The sequence below is a fragment of the Malania oleifera genome, chromosome 3, assembly GCF_029873635.1.
Source record: "Malania oleifera isolate guangnan ecotype guangnan chromosome 3, ASM2987363v1, whole genome shotgun sequence".
Lineage (NCBI taxonomy): Eukaryota > Viridiplantae > Streptophyta > Magnoliopsida > Santalales > Ximeniaceae > Malania > Malania oleifera.
In genome coordinates this window covers 45,856,005-45,872,445 of record NC_080419.1, presented here as the reverse complement: position 1 = coordinate 45,872,445, position 16,441 = coordinate 45,856,005, and the positions used below count along the sequence as shown (strand labels likewise).

General features: G+C 39.3%; 1 protein-coding gene across 1 annotated transcript; it reads right to left on the bottom strand.

Annotated features, from left to right (window-relative positions):
• Positions 1-8,037: 8,037 nt before the first annotated feature.
• LOC131151777 (cellulose synthase-like protein D1) lies at positions 8,038-13,040 on the bottom strand. The gene is made up of 4 exons (XM_058103184.1): positions 12,433-13,040; positions 10,312-11,498; positions 9,105-9,501; positions 8,038-8,995 (listed from the first exon to the last, which is right to left on the bottom strand). Exons 1-4 carry the CDS (start codon positions 13,038-13,040, stop codon positions 8,038-8,040), a joined length of 3,150 nt encoding a protein of 1,049 aa, XP_057959167.1.
• Between the last annotated feature and the right edge of the window lie 3,401 nt (positions 13,041-16,441).

Genomic DNA, 16,441 nt, shown 5'->3' with positions numbered 1-16,441 from the left:
CCAGGGTACACGGGTATATTCAAAGATCGATGTTAGATTAGGTTACCATCAGGTAAAGGTGAGAGCGGAAGATATATCGAAGACGACTTTCAGGACCAAGTATGGGCATTATGAGTTTCTTGTTATGTCATTTGGTCTGACGAATGCTCCTGCGATATTTATGGATTTGATGAATAGGATTTTTCATCCATACTTAGACCAGTTCGTGGTTTTTTTTATTGATGATGTATTGGTTTATTCGAGGAGTTATGAGGAGCACGAGATGCATTTGAGGCGGGTTTTGCAGATGCTTAGGGAGAAGAAGTTGCACGTCAAGTTTAGCAAATGTGACTTCTAACTCAAGAAAGTTGTGTTTTTGGGGCATGTTATCTCAGGAGACGAAATTTCTGTAGATCCCAGTAAGATTGAGGCGGTGGTGAACTGGGCCAGACCGAGGAACATCCAGGAGATTAGGAGTTTCTTGGGGCTACCTGGCTATTACCGATGTTTCGTTGAGGGATTCTCAGCTTTGTCAGGGCCCTTGACACGACTGACGAGAAATAATGCTAGATTTGAGTGGGACGACAACTGTGAGCATTGTTTTCAGGAGCTCAAGTAGAGGTTAGTCACAGCACCGGTATTGATCATCCTGTCTGGGGGTAAGGGTTATACTACCTACAGTGATGCGTCCTTGAAGGGACTTGGCTGTGTGTTGATGCAGTATGATAGGGTAGTGTCATATGCGTATAGACAGCTGAAGGAATATGAAAAGAACTATCCTACCCATGATCTTGAATTGGTTGCAGTGGTACACGCACTGAAAATTTGGAGGCATTACTTGTATGGCGAGCAGTGCGAGATTTTCTCTGACCATAAAAGTTTGAAGTATTTCTTCACCCAGAAGGAACTAAATATGAGGCAGAAAAGGTGGTTGAAGTTGATTAAAGATTTTGATTGTACGATCAGTTACCACCCAAGGAAAGCAAACGTGGTAGCTGATGACTTGAGCAGGAAGACCGTGAGTCCAGTGTTAGCAGCTATGGAGATCCAACATCTGATTATTATGGATCTGGAGAGACTCGGTATAGAGTTGGTAGAGAGTAATGCCCCAGTATGTATCGTTAGCTTAGTAGTACAGCCTACTCTGCACGAGAGAATTAAAGTTGCTCAGAAGAAAGATCAAGAGTTAGCAGAGGTGATAGACAAAGTACAGAGTGGGCAGGGGGAGGAGTTCAATATCGTAGATGACAGAACTTTGCGGTTTCATTCCAGACTGTGTGTTCTTGCTGATACCGATATCAGGAAGACTATCTTAGATGAGGCTCACAGATCCTTGTATACAGTTTATCTCAGTAGTACAAAAATGTACAGGGATCTGTGAGAGTTCTACTAGTGGAGTAGAATGAAGAGAAGATTGCTGAGTATGTAGTCCAGTGCTTGACGTGCTAGCAGGTAAAAGCTGAGCACCAAAGGCCAGCGGGTCAGTTGCAACCGCTATTTATCCCAGAGTGGAAGTGGGATCATATATCCATGGACTTTGTTTCAGGGCTGCCATCAACATTGCATGGTTAGAATGCGATTTGGGTAATAGTAGATCGGTTGACTAATTCTGCCCATTTTCTCCCTATCAAGATCAACTATTCCCTCAGCCGATTTGCAGAGATTTATGTTCAAGAGATAGTTCTTTCTCATGGGGTGCTTGTATCTATAGTGTCAGACTGAGACCCGCGTTTCACGTCACAATTTTGGAGGAGCTTACAGGAGACTCTAGGGTCTCAATTATCGTTTAGTACGACATTCCACCCACAGTCAAACGAATAGGCTGAGAGGACGATACAGACACTGGAGGATATGCTCCGTGCATGTGTTTTAGATTTTGGGGGTAGCTCGACCCAGTTCATGCCACTGGTCGAGTTTGCGTATAATAACAGTTACCAGTCCAGTATTGGCATGGCACCATTTGAGGCACTATAAGGTAGGAGATGTCGATCTCCTTTATATTGGGATGAGATGGGTGAGCAGCGAGTTGTGGGGCCAGAGCTAGTACAACAGGCATATGATAAGGTTTAGCTCATCGGGGAAAGGATCAGCGTAGCTCAGAGCCGATAGAAAAGTTATGCCGACCATCGCTGTAGGAAATTAGAGTTTGACAAGGGTGATTACGTATTTTTGAAGATAGCTCCGTTAAAGGGAGTTATGAGATTTGGTAGGAAGGGTAAACTTAGCCCTAGGTTCATCGGTCCATTTGAGATATTAGAGAAAGTAGGGCCGATGGTTTACAGGCTAGTTTTGCCACCTACACTATCTAGAATTCATGATGTATTTCATGTATCTATGTTGAGGAATTACGTCCCAGATCCTTCTTATATCATCAGTTACGATGAGTTGGAGCTTAGTGATTCAATAGGGTATAAGGAGGTACCAGTGTGGATTCTGGATAGGAAAGTACAAGAGTTATGTAATAAGAAGATTCCTCGGGTAAAAGTTCTATGGAGGAATCATGTGGTAGAAAAGGCTTCTTGGGAGTCTGAGGAGCAGATGAGACAGAAATATCCCCAACTATTCCCAGAAGTTTAAATGTAATTTGATATGGGAGTAAATATGTAGTTTTCTATTGCAGGTACATGTAATGTTTTAGATAGCATGAGATATTTTAGTTTTGGGGGAAAATTCCCTTTGATATATGTAATCTCCCAGAACCTGAAGTTGTAACCACGGTATTCCTCCGCCATAAGTGAGGGTAAGTAATAAAACGAGTAGACCATTTTGCCTAAGGGATTATAAATTATGTGAGTAATGAATTTCCAGGACGAAATTTTTATAAGGAGGGGAGGATATAATAACCCGAATTTAAAATGGAATTTAAATATTAAAAGAAAGGAAAAGGGAAGCAAAAACAGAAGAAGCTCATAGTTGCACATAGGGTTTCGTCGACGAACACGGGGAGTTCATTGACGAGTGCATAAAGGATTTTGTCGATGAACATAGGGCTTCGTCGATGAGAAAATACCAAGAGGGGGTATGGAGCAGCCTGAATTTCATCGATGAATACAGCGACTCATCGACGAATTTAATGAAAGACTTGTCGACGAGGTGATGTGTCTCGTCAACGAATCTGGCAGTATAAATATCTAAAAATCGAGATTTTTAATCATTTTCAGCGCTCCACTCTCTCTCTCTCTCTCTCTCTCTCTCTCTCTCTCTCTCTCTCTCTCTCTACGAATCCTCTCCCTTCTTTCTTCGATTCCGACCCCACCAGTCGCCAGATCAACGATCCGAAACTTTCACGACGCTCCTAATGAAGTTCTCTACGAGTTTGCTGGAGCGGATTGTTGGGGAAACGTAGTTGGAAATCATCCCTAAGTTGAGGTAAGGCTTTTTAAGTCAAATTAGACTTTGTAATAGTTATAGGAATTGATGTAGGCATGAAAATACTGAAGTTTAATACTTGGCATTTTCAGTTTCTGGGTATTTATCAGGAAATCCTACGGGGGTCAGGTTAGGATATTTTAGGGGCTTTTTCAGTACTCATGTAAGGGAATAAACTAAAGCAATTATTTTCCATACAAGTTATTATTAATTATGAGCACATTTATTTTCAGAAAAACATATGCTATATTTGTTTATCACATATGAAATGTATGTTTGGAAAATACTGCTATTATGATTAAAATGTATATGTATGTATGAGATGTCAGAAATGATAATTTTAGAATATGAAATATGACTTTAAACGGCATATGTGTGGCATGAACATTATTTTTATGTGAAATGAATCATGATATGAATGATTTTATGAACAAAGTATATTTTCAGGTATTTTGAAAAGACGAGTTATGCTATATTGAGTTTGATGAATATATGATAAATGAGTTATTTTCAGAATGTAAATACCTAAAACGTATTTGGCGCGAGGCCATATTTATGTTATCGGCATGAGGCCATATTTATACTATCGGCACAAGGCCGTATTTACAATTTTGGCATGAGACCATATATTTATGCTATCAGCACGAGGCCGTATTTATGCTATCGGCACGAGGCCATGTTTATGATTTCGGCACGAGGCCGTATCTATGTTTTTCAGCATGAGGCCGTGATGATGTTATGTATGTTCATGTATTATATGTTATTACCACCGGCATGTTAGTTTAGTTCAGTTCAGGGCTCGGTACCGTAGCCATATGTGTAGATCAGATATCTACATCAAATTGGTGCTAACCATCCCACGAGGGGATGGGAGATGGATAATCGATGTGACTTTCAGTAGAGTGTGGACGTCCACTTGGCAGTCCGGACTAGGTTGTGGCGGGCTCATCGTACTTACAAACATATTTGATTCGGCAGTGGTCGACCAGCCATTGTCGGATCCCGCCTTCGGGCTGCACAACCCGTTATGGGGGGTAATACATGACATTAGCTAGTTATTCATCCTAGATATGTTTTCAGTATTTTCAGTAAAACAGATGCATTACTTATGAAATGATTTACTAGTAAATATGAAAGTAGATGATGTTTTATTATATGACGATGAATGTTTACAGAAATATGAAATGTACTGTATATGTATAATTGTATTAAATGTTCATGTTGCCACACAACTGTATTTAGTTTATTTTCCCTTACTGAGAAGTGTCTCACCCCCAACATTAATATATTTTTTTCAGGAAACCTAGAGAAACTGGCGGGTCAAGGTCACCGTTGAGTGAGTGGAGCTTCCCTACTAGAAGGGTAAGCGTTAAACCAGGACTAGGAGATTTTGTTATATGGTACTAGTGTCATTTTGATATTTTGGGGGTTGTATATATATATATATGTACAGTATTGGGAGATGTAGTAAACTCTGGTATTATGTTTCTGGTATTATGCTTTATGGATGGATGTTTGGATTTATGGTTACTGTTGCGTAAATTTTCGCTGTATTTGATAGGTGTCCCCGTGACCCATGGGTACGGGTTGAGATTGTTATTATTTATGTTTCATTTATGTTAAAATACACGGGATGTTACACTACATCTATAGGAGAAATCGACAATGTGATTTTCACTATCTTGTATCCAAAGACACTTTGTTACATAGTACAACATATATTTATAAGTTTCTCTGAGGCTTTCCCTCCAAAACCCAAACTAGTGTCCAACGTCCCAATTCAAAATTTGAAAACAAACGCTGAGTAACTGAACCAAACTGTCAATAGTTTGCAAAGATACCATTGATGGTTTGATACCAAGAGAAAAATCGTCGATGGTTTACAAAGATACCGTGGACGGTTTAACACCGAGAGTAAAATCGTCGATGGTTTGTAAAGATACCATCGATGGTTTAATACTGAGAGCGAGCTTTCGATGTAACAGATTCGAAATCGTTCACTATTTCATTGAATCTGGGCCAAACTATCGACGGTTACAAGGAAACCATTGGCGGTTTCCTCCTGCAAGTCAGCATTCCTATTTTCTTTATATTTGTACTTACCTTCCACTCAATCATATAAGCCACATATTACAACACTCCACCATCAAACCCATTAGATGCAAATGGATTTTTCGAATCAAACAAAATCTTGATGGTAGTATTTCTCGCTATAAAGCAAGGTTGGTGGCCCAAGGTTTTCATCAACAACATGGTTTTGATTATAATGAGACGTTCAGCTCTATTGTGAAGTCGGTGACTATTCAAGTTGTCCTCTCCATTGCTATTCAGAAAAATTAGCCACTTCGATAGTTGGATGTTAATAATGCATTTTTGCATGGCCAACTTGAGGACGATGACTTCATGGTTAAGCCTTTGGGTTTTGTTTATCCAAATCCACCTTCTCGTGTTTGCAGGTTAAAGAAGTCCTTGTATAGCTTGAAACAAACACCTCATGCTTGGTATTAAGAATTGAGCACTTGTCTTCTTCAATTGGGATTTCAGCAGTCCAAATCTACCTCCTCTTTAGTTATCTATAATTGTGATGGAGTTACACTTTTTTTTCTGGTATATGTGGATGATCTTTTACTCACTGAAAGTGATTCTGTTGCTATCTCTAAAGTTGTTCAGCAGCTTGGTCATTATTTTTCTTTGAAGGACCTTGGACCCTTAAATTATTTTCTTAGGGTTGAGGTGATTTCAGTCAAACATGGGTTATTCTTGTCCCAACAAAAATATATCTGAGATCTTCTTTCTTGCACCAAGATGGATGGTGCCAAGGTAGTGATGACTCCACTTGCCATGAAGGATCTTCTTCAGCTTCATGATGGCACTTCTCCTGTTGATCCGACTTAGTATTGTTGAGTTATTAAAGCTCTTCAATATCTCTCTCTAACTTGACCTAACATTGCCTTATCGATCAACAGGTTGGCTTAATTCATGCATAAACCGTCTCAACTTCATTGGACTGCTGCCAAATGTGCGTATTCTACGTTACTTGAAGAGAACTCTTAATCATGGTATTCTCCTCAAGTGCATTCGGAATCTCACTCTTCAAAGGTTCTCTAATGCAGATTGGGCAGGTGATAGGGATACTAGATCTTCCACCTCTACCTATCTTATTTTTCTGGGTGATTGTCCCATTTCCTGGAGCATGTGAAAGCAGTGTGCTGTGGCTTGTTCCTCCACCGAGGTGGAATACCGGGTTCTTGTTTGAACCACCTCCGAGGTTATTTGGATTCGCTCATTGTTTCATGAACTCAGCATTCCAATAACTAAGTCGTCCATATTTATTTTGTAATAATATTGGTGCTATTCAGTTAAGTCTTAATCCTATAATGCATTCGGGGATGAAACATATTGCTATTGATCTTCATTTTGTTCGTGATCTAGTCTCCAAAGGAATGCTACAGGTATCTCATGTAAGCACACACAACCAACTTTCAGACCTCCTAACTAAAGCTCTTTCACGCTAGCAATTTCAAACTTTGTGCACCAAGATTGGCTTATCTGATGGCACACCTATCTTGAGGGGGCGTATAAAGGAAATCATGTAGTTGTACTAGATTATTTGAAAATTGTCAACAGTTTTGCCTAGACCGTCAACAGTTACATCAACTGTTTCAAATAGAAACTAATTCAGAAGAAAACAATCGACGATTTGATGAAATCAAACCGTCAACGATTTTGTTCGTTGCTGATTTAGTTTAAGGTCTTCTTGTTATGTTATTTGAATATTTTTTAATTTATAACTATCATACTCTATACAATCATTATATATAGGACATTTTCATATCAATGAAAGTCACTTTTGCAATTTCTATACTTGGGTGGTTACTTTTTATATTATTTTTTCTAGAACTGGAATTTGAATTATGGATTTTGTTTATATTTAGTTCATGGGTGGATGTCTTTGACCTTATATAGGATGCTAAATCAAAGTTTATAAATTTATAACTTCTTTTTTATGCTTGAATTTTAATGTTTGAATTTTAAAATTTATGTGCAGTAGATTATAACAGAATAAAAAATATTAATTTATAGTGACTTTAAAGTTTTAAATTAAATCCAGCTGTTCGATTCGAATAATTAGTCATTAAATATCAATGTTAAAATCAATTAATCATATTTTAATTAACCATTTTGGTTGGTTTCAGTTTGAATTTTTTAACGAACTGAAATTTTGGGTGGGTGAACCATGCCCATCCCTGCATGCAGCTAGGAACCAATATTGTAAATGGTGTTTATAGAGAGATTTTGTAGACCAAAATGGCTATATAAAATATGGATATTGTCATCTAGCTAGGCCAAGTGTTAGAGCACTATATATATAGCAAGTCGCGAATTAAAGCTCGATTGATGCCACTAACAATATTTAAACAAAAATTGGCTTGTATATGAATTAGATCACTTTAATGAAGTTAAAATTGCCTAACTACTACGTACGCATGCGTAGACATACAGATCCTCAATTGATATGTAATTAATTTATCTTACGTACAGCTAGATCGAGTCCCAATTAAAAAGAATGGAAGAATTGAAAGAGAAAAAGAAGAGGAAACTATATTAATGTACAGTTCAATCAAAAACCAACGGAAGCCATAGATGGATCATGTATATATATGGATGATGCATGCGCGCAGGGTTGGATCATACGGAAACGTTACCGCCGGAGGCGTTGCTGCTGCCGGTGGGAGGGCTGATGGAAATCCAAAGCAAAGACACAGTAATGGAAACGAGGCCAGACCACACATACACAATGGTGGGCACCTTGCCTCTCCTCCCCATCAACCCTTTGGCAAAAGGGTACATGTGAGCTAGCACCCAGAAGCTGAAGAAGATCCCACCCAGCAGCTTGCTCCACTCCGGTATCACGCTGTATATGGTCCTCGAAAACCCTATCACAACCGCCACTATGTTCACCACTATTATGGTCAGCGGCATTATGAAGAGGCTGGTCCACTTCACCGCGTACAGGTCGGCGAATATGTCGTCCTCGTCCTCCGCCGCCGACTTGGAGGTGAGCTTGAACGATATCTCGATGCCGGCTATGACCTTGAGCAGCCCCTGCAGCACCGCCGCCAGGTGGGCGCTGCTCCCACCGATCACCCAGAACTGCTCGTTCCGCCACCACTCCTCCAGCCCCACCCCCGACCACTTCACCTCCAGCAGGGACAGCATGGTGAGGGTGACGGTGATGGTAAGCAGGTACAACAGGAAGGCGGTGTTGAGGGTCTGCACGATGAAGTGGCCGGAGAGCAGGGAGAGGGCCGGCAGGAAGCAGTAGACCACCAGGAAGATGGAGGTGAAGGGGTAGATGCCCACGTTCAGATACGCTATGCGCTGCAGGAACTTCAGGCGAGGGCTCGCCAGCACCGGGTTGTTCCGGGAGAAGAATATCTCCACGGACCCCGTCGCCCACCGGAGCACCTGGTGGAGTCTGTCCGTCAGGTTGATTGGGGCGGTGCCACGGAAGGCGTCGCGCTTCGTGATGCAGTACACGGAGCGCCACCCCCGGTTGTGCATTCGGTAACCGGTCACCACGTCCTCCGTCACCGATCCGTAGATCCACCCTATCCTGTCTCCCCATTCAGTTTTGTCCTCGTACCTACATACAATCAGCCCCATACACACACACACACACACATATGCATTAATCCTTTATTATTAATGCATTAATCTTTAATTGATTATTAATGCTTTATGTATAAAATTACCAGCAGGAGATGACAGCGACAGCCTCAGCAACGGTGGGGGCATCGAGGGGTGGACGAGGGAGAAGGAGGGCGCCGGGGGGCCTGCCGTTCTTGACGGAGGAATGGTCGGCGAGGGGGCGGCCTTGATACTCAGCAACGGGGATGGAGTCGGTGAACATAGTTGAGTTCCCAAACTTCATGGGCAGGTTCAAGTCGGGATGGCCAGTTAAGGGCTGGGTGTCGGAGTCCTCCATTTCCCCAGCCTGCTGCATCTGGGCGGGGTTCTTGTTCTGTCCGAACACACCCGAGTACTCGTTTGCTCTCGGCGGGTGAAATCCGTACAGGGCAAACCGCCGGAACATGCACCCCGTCCCCACGTACACCGGCCCTTGCAACCCGTCCAGTGCTCTCATGTTACCTGTTTGTGCATGTGCATCCACCCAAACAATTTCCTCAACTCTTTTTTTTCACGATACTATGGAATCAGCAAGTTTATTTTCTATTTTTTATTTTTTATTTTTTTATTTTTCTAAATAGTTACAAAGATATCACTTTTCTTTTTTGTTTTTTATTATGTGTATAAAAATGCTAGAACGTATATAGTTTTTATTTAAATATTTTTATATAAATATCTAAAATCAAAAAAGTAAAACAAAAATTTTCTATTATTAAAAAATTAATAATAGAAAATTTTAAATATATATTTTTTCACAATTGAAGAGGCCTTGTTCTGTTGCGAAAAAAAATTATAATTATTTTTAAGTTGTTATGAAATTTAAAAAATATTATCTTATTTTCTAATTTTCAATATTTTTGTCAAAAAAATTTGTTTTATTTTCTATTTTCTATTTTCTAATTTTCCTAATCTATATATAGAAAAAATAATAGAAAACATCTATGTAAATTTTCTTTAAAAGATCAAAAATAAGGTGACCAAAAAATGAAAACTATTTTTTTCACAGCTGAAGGAGTACCCTTATAACTTTTAAAATTTTATAAAGATATATACTATTAAAAAAATGGAAAATTTCAGTTTAGGTTTGATATTTTTTATTTTACAAAATAATCTCAAAAGTCTAAAGGGTATGTAACCGCATTCCCACGAAAGTAAACTAATTATCATTTGGTAGTTAATAGATTATGGTAGTAATAGGGCAGAAACATGGACAAATTATACAGTGGAGGTCCCCCGTATAAATATAATTTCTCAGAAGCATGAATTACGTACCGTCGAAGAAGACGGTGTTATGGTTGGCGTAACGATCGGATGGGTCGATGCCTTCGAATCTCTGGGGGAACTGAACGTAGCAAACGCGGTCGCCGCTGCGATCCATCATGAAGCACATTCCCTCCCTGATTGCCATGGAGTTGTAGAAGTAATGGTCGCAATCCAAGTTGAGTATGAAGGGCCCATTGGAGAGTATGGCGGAAGCTCTAACCATGGCGTTCATGGCTCCCGCCTTCTTGTTGTGGTTGTAACCAGGCCTCTTCTCCCTCGACACGTACGCAAACATGGGCAGCCTAATGTCAACCCCCGTGAAATCCAACGCCTTCTCGTCTGCATGCCCCATCACCGGATCGTTCTCCGGCACCTTTACCATCACCTGTAATATCCCAGCGTGATCTCCCTTGGAGTGATCGGCGGAGGGATTGTACCAGGCGCCTGGCCAGTGGGTGCCGTCCGCCATCCATGTAGCCTTGGTCACCTTGATCGGCTCCGCCGGCAGTGCTCCCCCGTTCTTTTCTCTGGCCAATTTCTTCTCCTTTATTTCCTCCCTGGAGTTGTAAGCTTCGCACCGCCTGCGTATCGATTCCGGGAGGCCGTTAATCCTGACCTTGAATTCGTCGTACTCTCGCTTGATCCACCGCCGGTCCTTCACGAAGTCCTGCACTTTCTTGTTCTTGGTGGGATCCGTCTTCAAGTTGAAGTAGCTGTCGGGATTCCTTGGCTCGATTTTGTGCTTCCGGCAGAAAGGTACCCACACCTCAGCAAACTTGACGGCCTCGGCCATGGCCTCGAAGGTGAGGATGGCGCCGCCGTCGTCGGAGATGTAGCAGGAGAGCTTCTCGATGGGGTAGTCGGCGGCGAGGATGGAGAGGATGGTGTTGGCGGTCACGAGAGGGGGTTCCTTTTCCGGGTCGGCGGTGGAGACGAATACGTCGACGCCGGGGAGGTCGGAGCGGCCGGTGGGATTGGAGGGGGAGGGCTGGTCGAACTTCTCGGCGAGGGCGGCGAGGTCGGTGGAGCGGTTTACGGGGTTGATCTTGGGGAGCTGGTCCAGAACCCATGAGAAGGCGAACCATATCTCGCACACCGTCGACATTCCCCACAACCACAGGGCGTCCGGGTTTGGGTTTCGAAGCCGCCATGACAGGAACAAAAACAGAACTACAAGACGCACTACCATCAGTAACCTGCATGTTCACAGTCACTCCACAATATATTACTTAAGTATTAAATTATTAATTAACCGCACAGAGTTTCAAAATAAAAGAAAATAAAATAAAGCATGTACTTTTAATTATTTTTTATTCAAATATATCAGATTTTGGATATTCAAAACTTCACCATTCTTATGTTCAAACTCGGTCGGTTCTTGAAGTTAGACTGCAAAAGATTTGCCATAGACTTCCCCAACTAAAAAATAAATAATAAATTAAATTTATCTTTTATTGACATGGCCTTGGTGATAAATTTTTCCCATAAAAAAATACTTGTTATTTGAGTTATAGTGTTATACATTGAATAATTTGAGTTATAGTGTTATACATTGAATAAGTAATTTTTGTAAATGATTATTTAGGGGTCTTCTATATCGGTGAAAAAAAAAATTAATTAAGCCTAACAAATTAAAACTTTATATCAAAAAAATTAAATATGCACCTTGCACAAGGTAATTTTATTTATATTCAAGTATTCTATCAATTTTAAATTTACCAATTTAAAAGCAAGATTCAGTCAAATCTTTAACTTTTTTATTAGAGCTTATTCAAAATTTAATAATGCTTACGTTCTAACTTGATCCATATCAGATTTAAATTGATAAACTCGAACCTTGCAAGATTCGAAAGATTAAAGAAAAATTATAATGTTAAAAAATTTCAATGCTCAAATTTCATGAAAATAAGAGGCAAAATAAGTTTAGACTTAGAAATAAATATTAACATAACATCAAATAATGGGTAGATTACAATCTAAATGAATTATTTATTATAAGTATTTCTCTTTTAAGTAACACAGGGTGGAATATTACATGAACTTAAATTAATATTAACAATGATAATGATAATAATTCTTTTTAAGGAAAACTAATAATTTATTGAAGATAGTGTAGTAATTGGGAGGCACCTGTATGGGCTGAGAATGGCAGCAGGAACTCTTAGTTTGCGGGTGAGTGGCTTCCAGGGCTTCTCCATAAAATCGGACATGGACACCCCACCATCCGGCCCATACGGATCCTCCTCCTCCGACCAGAACGCGTTCCCGATGCCGTACGTTCCCTTCGACTCGAACAACCAACGGTTGTGATCAAAGTCCCCCGTCTGACTCCTCAGCAGTATCGACTTGTTCGAATTCATTATGGACATGCTCCGATCCATTTTATTACCCATACCCCCGCCCCCCTCCCCCGCCCGCCGGCCCCCCATTCCCACCCGCTGCGAATCAGACCCGAACCGAGACGACGACCCGTAAGATCCCGCTCCGTCGGGCTTCGAGTCCGACGACGACGCGTCGGCACCTGGCTGGTTGTCCGGCGTCGGCGGCATCAGCACCGTGTAGTTGATGTAGTCACTGGGGCCCGCGAACTCGCCGGACATGTCCAAGTCGTCGTCCCGCGACAGGCTGACGACGCGGCCGCTCGACGTCCGGCGAGCGAATTTCACTGCCTGAGGTGGCCGGCCGGCGGTCGACGCCGACGCTGACAGTTTCTTGGTTGGGCTGGGGGAACTCGCCATCTGGGTGTTTTCTCGTGGTTTGGATCTTTAGTTGTATATGATCATTTTTTCCTGCGTAAAGAAATTAAGAATTTGAGATGGATGATGGGACGATGGTTTCTTTTTTTTTTTAATGAAAATTAAAATCAAAGTAATTAAATTAAAATAGGAGATGGATGGGGATTCAAATGGCAGATCGATCAGACGTTAATTAATTGAAAGGAGGTGCGTACATGATGAATTGAAGTTAAGGATGGAGAAGATACATGGAGTAGTAGTGGGAAAGGGAAGAGGAAGGATGTTCAGTGGCTCTGGTTGACCGGTGATGAGGAGAACAAAAGCCAAATATGGGGGTTGATGAGTTTGAATGGTCACCAGTTTTCTTCTATTTCTGTTACTGTTCTTCCCTTCTTTCAAGCTCGGCCTCTCAATTTCTCTCCTGATGTCTCTGTGAAAAGAAGGCATCGTATCTGGATGTGCACTCGTCCAATAATATGTGGCCATATATGCCATTACTTGGTGAGACAGAGATATCCGTGTCCAAGCAGTTCGTTCGTGTTAACTGCGATATGCTCATTTGTCATATTCTTTTTCTTTCTTCCTTCTCTTTTAATTTGAAAAAGGCGCTTGTAACGAAATCATAATGGGCCAAGCATCGAGCAAAGGAAGAGCTGCAACGCACAAATCCCTCCTCCTTTCTCTAAGCGTTATATGAACACATGATAAATAGTATTATTCTTTTCTTCTTTTTTTTCACTAGAATCTAACGAAGAATTATACGTGAATAGGTTATAAAATAAGGGAGTGTTAAAACTTGATATACATTCTTGGCCTGTAACCTAATAGCTTAAATGTTTAGGTAAAGTGATATTTTAATAATTTTTAAACATTCAAAATGTTGTTTGTGAATAGTTTGGTGGCTCATAAGCATTTAGATTTGTTGAGTAAATAAGAAAATTTAAGCTTAATCTTTTCCCCATTAACAAATAAATTTAGTGTCACGTTGTGCAAATTTTTAAGGTCAAAAGTGTTGGTCCTATAAGACTTAAAATCTTATCTTGATGATAACAAATAAGATAAACTTAACATTGAAGTATATGAATACAAAGTTAAATGCTCATAAGGATCATTCAAATCTTATGAAGCTTAAAGAGTCAAAGCATATGTCTTGCTTTTTAATGCATATCCTAAGAATATTCCTTCATCTGATTTTATATCGAATTTTCCTAAGTCATCTTTATCATTCAATATAAAGCACTTGCACCCAAATATATGAAAATGAGAAATATTAGGTCTTCTTCCTTTCCATAGTTCATACGAGATTTTATTTAAACTTGATCTTATGGAAACTCTATTCATTACATAACATGCGATATTTACCGCTTCAACCCAAACATATTTAGGTAGTTTATGTTCATTGAGCAGGATCTTAACCATTTCTTGGAGAGATCTATTCTTTCTTTCTACAACTCCATTTTGTTGAAGAGTTTGAGGTGCTAAAAAATTATGATTTATTTCATGTTCATTACAGAATTTTTCAACTTCTTTATTATTAAACTCTCTTCCTTGATCACTCCTTATATTTAAAACATCATATCTTTTTTCATTTTGAAGTCTTTTGCACAAATTTATTAACATTTTGCATGTTTCATCTTTTGAAGCTAAGAAAAGTACCCACGTAAACCTAGAGTAGTCATCAACTATGACATAAGCATATTGCTTTTCTCCTATACTTTGTATCCTAGTAGGACCAAATAAGTCTAAATGAATAAGGTCTAAAGGTCTACTAGTTGAAATACATTTTTTTCTTTTTAAAGCTTGTCTTAGTTTGCTTCCCAAGTTGACAAGCATCACAGATTTTGTCTTTTATGAATTTTGTGCTAGGTAGACATTTGACTAATTTCTTTTTAGATAATTTTGATAATAGATCTATACTTGCATGCCCTAATCTTCTATGTCATAGCCAACTGGCTTCATTCATGGCTACTAAGCATGTGACCTATTGAGAAACTAGATTTTCAAGGTTTATACAATATACATTATTAACTCTATAATCAGTGAATATAACATCATGTTTTTCTGGTTTTTCAACTATGCATTTATCTTGCTTAAAGATTATGTCAAATCCCTTTATCACTTAACTGACTTATACTTAATAGATTGTGCTTTAATCCTTCTACTAACAACACATTATCAATGGTTAAAGAAAATTTTTTACCTATTTTTCCAATTCCAATAATTTTACCTTTAGCATTGTCATCGTAGGTGACATACCCTCCATCTTTTTGCATTAGGGTGGTGAATTTTGTTTTATCCCCGGTCATGTGTCGTGAACACTCGTTGTCTAAGTACCACTTGTCCTTTGATGGAGTGGTCCTAAAGCACACCTACAAGAATAATTCAAGGTGTTACTTTTGGTACCCAAACCTTCTTCATTCTTTTTAAGTCATGTTTATCTTTAATGTTGATCTTCCATTCATTCTTGATTTTGACATATTTCTTTTTAAGTAGACATTCAAATTTTATATGTCCTTTTTTCTTACATAAGAAGCATGTAGTGTGTTCATAAGCATTTGTAGAAGATGTGCTTGCATAGTGTTTTGATTCCTTTACGAAATATCCCATGTATAAGTTCTTTTTCTTTTTACTTTTAATTCCATTGAATCCAATTCCTTCTTTATCACAAGTCATCTTTTGATGTCCAACCATTTTCAAAGTTTTCTTTTCCTCTAGTAAAATTGTAGATGATTTTTTCTTTATCCTCAACTTTACTTTTAAGGTTTTTTATTTCTAACTCCTTTTTTACTTTCACCATTCACTTGTAATTTTACTAAATCTTGAGACATCTCATTTATTTTCTTCATAAGATCATCAATATATGAGTCTTTTTCTTTTTCAACAGATATTGAAATTTCTAGTTGGTTTTTAAACTTTTCATTTTGTTCTTTCAAGGCTATGTTTCTCTTAGTTACTTTTATAAACCTATTATGTAAGGTAAATAGTTCAACTTGAATTTCTTTATATGAAGGCATGTTATCATGTGAATCACTACAAAATTCATCACTGGATCCTTTAGATGAACTAGTGTAGGAAATTACCTCAACATCTCTCGTCATGAAGCAGATGTTTGCCACTTCTTGATCACTTGATTCATCCTTTGTTTCACTTGAGCTTGTATCATCCCATGTAGTTTCTTATTCTTCTTCTTCTTCTTCTTCTTCTTTGTCTTTCTCCAGTAGTGGATAATCTGGTTTAATATGCCCAACTTTCTTACAATTATAACAAGTAGCGGGTTCATTTTTAGTTTCCTTTTTACTTGTTTCCCCTTTGTCAGATTTAGAACTTTTAAACTTTCGAGGGAACTTCTTATTCTTTAAAAAAAAAAAAAATCCAAGTCTTGTAGTGATCAAGGCTATATCATC